The following is a 7,157-nucleotide window of genomic DNA, read 5'->3' as shown; positions in this document are numbered from 1 at the left end:
TTATATTGTGTTTGTATGTTGTGCCTGTATATTTGTGTATATATGACTATGCAACAACCTTCAATTGTGTCCCATTATCTTCATATGTGCGTCGAACTTCATTCCCACACTTGGTAGGAAACATTCTTGGGGTAAAGATGGTGAGAACAAGGCCGTCATGCGAAGCCATTCGCGCTTAATTAAAGAGCACAGCGGCAGTAATGGCCAAACCCTGTTACGGAGACGTTCTAGTAGCCTGCAGAACAGTATCTTGTACATCCACCCGGATACCTCGTCCGTCAGGCATCTTACAACTGTCGATGATTCGTCTCCAATTGCAAGCGATGATAGCCTTCAGTTACCAGGTATTGGTTTTACTTGATTATTGCAGCGTCGATTATTTCCTGCAATGGCAGCCTATATCATCATAGTATTTCGAGAATCGCTGCTGATAGTCGGATTCGCGCTTCACGATCAACTGATTTGAATTTTCAATTTCTATATACAGAGGAGAGTATTGTGCCGGCAAAGGCTAGTTACGCACGTATATACGTTCTATGTCTCTTCGCATGTTGTTCCATAGCCCCACTCGTGCTACACACCTTGCGAGTATATAATAACTCGCAGCACTCCTGCGGATGGAACAATGAAGGCGCGTGGGTTGCAGGGCTAGCATTCGGAAATTCACCGTTAGACCTTCAGTTTGGCACAAATGCAGCGATTACCTGTGCGAATGTGAAAGACGCAACTGCTGGCTATATTTTAGATACATTCATTCTGCCCAGTGAACCGGTAAGCTCAATGTGCATGACTATACTGCTCCTGGAATGACAAGATGCCCATATCGCATTGATTGGCTGATGGCTGAATGAAGGTCGCGCCTGCGCGCGTAATATGGAATATAAGGTTCTCACATTGCGTCGCACCTTGTATTTCGAAGGGGGGTGAAGATGATGGTGATGATGACAATTGGCTAATGTTTATGGAGGTAATGAACTTTAAAAGCAGTCAGGGCGATATTGCCATGGCGTGGTCGCCTGACAGAGGTGGTCGGTGGGTGTATGAAAAAGTAGTCCTCAATGAAACCTTTCATTTATCCTATCCTTACGTGATGAGAGAACGTGATTTAAATGGGTAAGACATGGTTTCAAGCAAGGTTTCTGCTTATTCATTGGTCCATCGTTGTTACATGCGGTTTTTTCTCTCATTTGTCTGGTGCGACTTTGGTACGAATTTTTTTGTCTAATTTCCAGTGAGTGATCAGACGAGCTTTCAGGGAGATTAACTTATCAATTCCGGTCTGTGGCAGATGGGATAGTAAATTTGCGGCTTAACTCCCCGGAAATGCGGAGTACGATAATAATGTTTACGTTTTTTTTCCCTTCTCTAAGCAAACGTACTGGACAGTTGATTATGATACCCGACACCAGTGAGATATCTGAAGTCCGCGCGTATATTGCAAGTGAGGACACTCCTACTGAATGGCGTTTGCAGAAGACACTTCTTCGAGGCAAAGCATACTCAGACCCTACAGTATTCCATTTCGGTGGTATGTGCACATATGGAAATGTTTTGACGGACTCACTACTACCAGAAGTCGTTCGCCTTCATATAACTCGTGTATTTCCATTGCTAACGAAATCCCAATTAAGTTACCCAAACCCAGGGGCGTGTTTTTGCACTAGGGCTATATTTTATGGGTTCAGTAGCCGGACATGTTTGACCCCAATATTTTACTTGGATACAGGTTTTATTCGTTAGACATTAAAATCTACAACCCTGTCATGCAAACTGTATACTCATGTCTTTGTCAGCATTTATTTCAATCATCTACACTGCACTATTGTTTAAATAATCTCACTTGATTGTCTAACCTTTCTTTTTGTTTGTAGGTATGTGGTATATGTACACTTGGATTCGAAAAACGAACTCTCTACATCTTCACTCCAGTCGATCGATTATCGAAGGCGAATGGGCAGAACATCCGTTATCGCCCCTTCAGGAGTCACTGGTACATCCTATCTACAGGAGACCAGGCGGTCGTCCCGTCGCTTTCGATGGTGTCTTGTTCCGATTCGCGAGGGAAAGCGCCCACCGGGAAGCAGGTATTGTCAATACCCTGGGACTGGATTTATCCAGAAATTTTAGGACACATGCGTATGGTACTGAATTTCACTGCTACATGAGTGAAGGATATCAGCATGACAGAAGACCGTTACGGTGTCAAGCTCTGGGTTTATTTGGTTACAACAATTATTTCAATACTGGAAACGAAGTGTGCGTATATCATGTGAAGCTGTATGTTGGGAAGTCATTGGGATCATTGTATGTATCTCGCTGTGCTCATCTCTGACCAGAAAGCAGCACTTCTTTTGTTCAGCAAATCACCGTTAATGTACTTCTTCGCTTGGGCTATTAGAACCTCTCAAAGTATATTTTCGTGCCTGAAAATTTGGTGTGGCTTCTACAGGCCATGGCACGGCTGCCGTATGGGCTGTGGAAATAAGCACTCTCAATGCCACACACTATAAAGAGAAGCCAGTCCGACGAATAGGACCCACTGGTGGGACTGGCTGGGCATCCAAGCGTGTTAGCTCCGTCGATGTACATCGAGTTTCCAATGGCCTCTACATCGCGGCTGTGTCCGCAGACCATCTGAACGCACAACCCGTCACCGCATACTTTCTGTCAACGGTCTTGCTGTGGTTCGCGATTCTCTCTCTGATATTTGCATCGGCTTTCGTGACTACAATCTATAGGTATTATGTATCCAATGGCTGTCACTTAACCATCATGTCATACTTTACAAGCGTTGGTTGAAACCTACTAATGAATGCCTCAGGTAGTTTTATAGAAGCTCAGGTTGTTGTGTCTAATTCCATTTGAAGGCGAACATCTAGAGATGCTTATATCTCACAGTAGTATTCTGCAACTGCCTGTTTCCTTCCATCGAACCCGAGTGTGACTCGCATATCATACTAATAGATTGTCGCGGTCTTCCTGATATCCGTGTGAATTGCGTTAGGTGTTCATTAAGAAACGACCCTTCTGCTTTGAGCCTCCCTTACTTGGAATTACATATGCAGCAGCATGATATTATATGATTTGCGCAGTCACCATCATCGCCCTTATGGTCCCCTTCTTGGAGTTTGACCATCCTGATTTTAATTGTTTTGCCTTTTCACAGGCGGATAGCAGCTACGCGGAGAAAAGTCAAAAAATACGTTATGTCGAACGTGTATACGCACCCCTTTGCTATGCTGATGTGCTTGCTGTGCATAGCCTTTCTAGTACTGTGGCAGTTCGACTTTCTGTTGGATTGTAGGCCTCCCTTGAACGTGGTACAGGTATGACATTTATGCTTTTCTTTATGTATCTGCATAGTTTCACATTCTTTCCAGAGGCATATGTCCAATCCATATTGCCATCGGCAACAATTCACATCTCATTTTTTCGTGCGACTCCGCCAGGCGGCGTTGTGGTTCTGCATTCAAATAGAGTTATCCACAATTCATTCCATCTGTATGCAATATGGCAGTTCACCGGTGTGGGTCCGCTGTGCAAAGACCCTCTACTAATGTCTACCACCGAATCTTGCGAAGATTATCTGGCTCTTGCCGAATTCGACGAATTGGAGAACTCGCCGAAGTTGTCAAAAAAGAAGCACTCTGTCCGTCATGGAACCAGGAAAAATAACAATGGACAAGGTGTTTCAAGTTATGAGCTTTCCTATTCACACTCGAATTGTTTATATATATAGGTACCCATACATTGATTGAGTACGCGTGAACCTCGAATTTGCTGTACATTCCAATAAACTTTTATTTGGAAATGAGCAGTCTGATCAACGCTGTCTCTGACACTCAAATGCGAAATATTTGATCTCCAGGGGGCGAAATTAGTGTGGAGGAAGCGATCGAGATACTGGATGACGAGGTAAGTGGTATGGAAGGTTCTTTCGCACTGACTAGCAAGCATTTTTGTGGATTTGCATGATAAACCCATAAATGGCGATACGATTAAGTGATTACACCATAGGCAAATAGCGTGCAGTTCTACATATTGGGAGTTCAAGCATCCGATTGATACAAGTAGTTGATCTTTTGCCATTTTTCCATTTGTACGTACGTGGAAGTCGCATGGACCTCCATAAATATCTGAAACTTCTAGACATATACCAGCGCTGAGTATTTTTTCTCATTCTCGTTGTCCGGTTCTAACACACTGTGTCGTGAAGGATCAATTACCGGAAGTGCTACCGTCGACTACGCAACTAAATCTACACCCCTGTGAGGTCACCCTGGTTACTGCTCTATTTGACCTGGTATGTGAATGTCTATTTCTGTGTTGGCATGCGATGCTATAATTGCGTTGAATTTGTATACCTGTAGTCATATTGAGATTTTCTACTCTTAAAAGTATTCCTTCTACACTTAACTCAGGGAAAATACAAACCAGGACATGAAGAACAAATGGAAGAAAAGTTTCAATCTCGAGGCTTCGACAAATACCAGACATGGTTCCTTGATGTTCTAGCATTGAAAACATGTTTAGTCATCTATATCGAACCAGAAACAGAGCCTCTGGTGTGGTCTCACAGGGAGGCGCACAATACAGTGGTTCATATCGTTGATGATATACTCCAGGTTAGTTGAAAACTTTTGCTCACCTGTTGAGACACCTGATGAATTTTGTTTCTATTAGTATGCATACCCAAAGTCAGACAGTCCAATACGTTCCTGCCCTAGTGCTGTTTGCTGAAGTACTTTGTGCTGCTTGTCAGTATCTGCAGTACCACACACCAATGATGCACGTGCTAATGGTTAATCTCCTAGTTATGGTTAGTTGTTCGGTTATTTTTTTCTGCTTAGGGGTATGAAATGCTCGATAAAATTCAGAAGGTCCTAGACGATGAGGAGTACATCTCGAGCGTTAAGCGACCTGGTAGGCCCGAGATGCAGATGGCTGCTTATGGGGTGACGATGTACAAGAAGATAGATTATTTGCAGGTACATACGGTGTTTGTTGCGCTTTTGCGTCAAACCACTGCGACGGTTACCCGGCTTGGATTTGCTATCTAAATGCAGGCTGATGTTTTTATCTCATATTTTCACATAACGAATTGGTGAGTGTGCAGGAAACAGTACTTGCCAATCCATTTTCATCCGAGTTCTTCTTCTGGCTGGACGGCGGGTATGGTCACGGTCGCCGAATGCCAGATTTCGAGGATGATGTTTGGCCAGATCCAGAGAAAGTGAGAAAAGTAAGTATATGATAGTTTGTTCGATTGTACATTTAGATAAAAAGATGAGTCAGTTGACACGTATTCCTTTCTGTGAGGATTGCAGTATTACCCGTCTATAAGCTGGCCTTGTTGAAGCTTGTATTATATTCACAATATTTTTCCAGTCCGACGTTTGTGGTTGGATAAAAGAGAATCCATTTCGGCAGAGTTGATAGGACACATTTAAACTGTACTTTGAGTCATTGCTTTACGTCACCTGCCGCATTTTCCGCCTCCATTGCTTTTTATATTTATTAAACATGCGCTCCATCCGAACACAGTATGTGTCTCCGTATCAGGTGTTCATCTTGCAAGCTGATGAGCCTGACGCGAATGACTGTGCTGATTTGCGATCCAAATTTGCGAGACACAAGACTACCATGGCTGGTGGATTTTTCGGAGGCAAAGCTGAGCCTCTACTTGCGTTCCATGCAAGGTAGGCACTGTAGCAACATGCATGGCGTATCTCTTTTTCTTGTTCTATTTTGTTTTTTATGATTTTGAAATGTATTATGTGCTTTTATCACAATGGTAGCACTGATACTAGTCGTCTAATATATGTGCGCTAACCCCTAGGGTTCTCTACAATGATTTTTGTAAAGTTTGAGAATAGTTATGCTTGCACATTGTCCTTTATCGTTCTGACCGCATAGACCCCCCAAGTCTGTTATATGCATGTACTCGTGTGCTTCATCGTTCTGGATATGGGAATATTTGAGTCTTTCATTGTCTCTTAATTTATCTTTCTTTTTTTTTGCAGCTTTCATAGACAGTTTATTTGAGTCTTTTATTGTCTCTCAATTTATCTTTCTTTATTTTTGCAGCTTTCATAGACAGTTAGAAAATACACTGGATATGGGTATACTCGACGACGATCAGGCGGTTTTTTTCGCCAGCTGGTGTGAAAAGCATTCACTTTTCCAGATCGAGCAATGCCCGCCCAATGTTCTATGTCAGATAGCCGGCACGCAACGATGCTTTGATCGATGGAACTGTGCAATATCATTTTTCGCGAGTGGTGACATACATGCTCACCATATCAGGCTAGAAAAGTGGGTAGACTGAAGGGTACGTTGCGTTGACGAACACGATATCAAAAGGGTCCTACTCTATTCAGATCAGTATGAGATCTGCATTTTTTTTTATGGCCAACAATTGAATGGGAATGCGAATTCTCGCGAGTCAAACAACACAGCAAAGAGACACATGCCTGCATTCGGTTCTGTTCAGCAAACGATCCAAGGTTTGCTTTGTAACAGCACTTGCGAATTATAGCCCGCTAAATATCTTTGGAGCTCGCTGCGTCAATTTGTTGTGTTCATTTGTTGGGTGATTGCGTCTATGGAAGTTGCAAATCGTGTGCGCGCCATTGTGCTGATATCGCTTCCATGGTTCATTAGCTGGTAGTGTTTTCAATCGTGGTGTCACATGGAGTTTGTCCCGCGGAGGCGAAGCAAGACAAGATCCGTGGACCAATCCTGCCAATTTGGCTGTAAAAACCCTTCCGTGCATTCTGAAGCCATTGTATGAGCGGGTGGACATTGATACCCGCCGTTTGCAGTTGATTGCCAGCTATGTGTGCATGCAGCCTGCCCTTATACCCATGGAGGATAAGTGAGATCTGTCTCTGGGGGCGCACACGATAGAGGTAATTGGATACGCCTTTTATGAACCGAATACCATTGAACAGACAGCCTACTGTAGACGCAACCTGGATCGACCTCGTATCAATCTTGGGGTTGCCTTTAAAATACTGTGCTATTTTTTTAATGTGAGTTAACATGTATATGTGACTCGTCGCGCCAATAGTGGGTATTTGTCATAGTCAGGCCTTCTCAATACCTTATTTACTCCATTAAGACTTATACGTGGAAAGTCGAAACTCTCTAAGCTG

The 7,157-nt window shown here is 43.3% G+C and overlaps 1 protein-coding gene across 1 annotated transcript in view; it reads left to right on the top strand.

Annotated features, from left to right (window-relative positions):
• The window catches only part of SARC_07500 (hypothetical protein), a gene marked incomplete at both ends in the record, with an annotated part of 7,512 nt that extends 1,226 nt beyond the window's left edge, over window positions 1-6,286 (top strand). The window contains 16 exons of the mRNA XM_014298553.1: window positions 118-344; window positions 488-523; window positions 563-771; window positions 920-1,032; window positions 1,371-1,528; window positions 1,872-2,084; window positions 2,450-2,738; window positions 3,167-3,326; window positions 3,518-3,686; window positions 3,869-3,915; window positions 4,217-4,303; window positions 4,422-4,625; window positions 4,851-4,988; window positions 5,117-5,242; window positions 5,545-5,699; window positions 6,088-6,286. Coding sequence (XP_014154028.1) covers window positions 118-344; window positions 488-523; window positions 563-771; window positions 920-1,032; window positions 1,371-1,528; window positions 1,872-2,084; window positions 2,450-2,738; window positions 3,167-3,326; window positions 3,518-3,686; window positions 3,869-3,915; window positions 4,217-4,303; window positions 4,422-4,625; window positions 4,851-4,988; window positions 5,117-5,242; window positions 5,545-5,699; window positions 6,088-6,286 — 2,530 coding nt within the window. The remainder of the gene's footprint in view (window positions 1-117; window positions 345-487; window positions 524-562; window positions 772-919; window positions 1,033-1,370; window positions 1,529-1,871; window positions 2,085-2,449; window positions 2,739-3,166; window positions 3,327-3,517; window positions 3,687-3,868; window positions 3,916-4,216; window positions 4,304-4,421; window positions 4,626-4,850; window positions 4,989-5,116; window positions 5,243-5,544; window positions 5,700-6,087) is intronic.
• Window positions 6,287-7,157: the final 871 nt, after the last annotated feature.

The sequence above is a fragment of the Sphaeroforma arctica genome (assembly GCF_001186125.1).
Source record: "Sphaeroforma arctica JP610 unplaced genomic scaffold supercont1.600, whole genome shotgun sequence".
NCBI lineage: Eukaryota > Ichthyosporea > Ichthyophonida > Sphaeroforma > Sphaeroforma arctica.
Note: the sequence above shows the minus strand (reverse complement) of the source record. Positions and strands in the feature narration are given on the sequence as shown.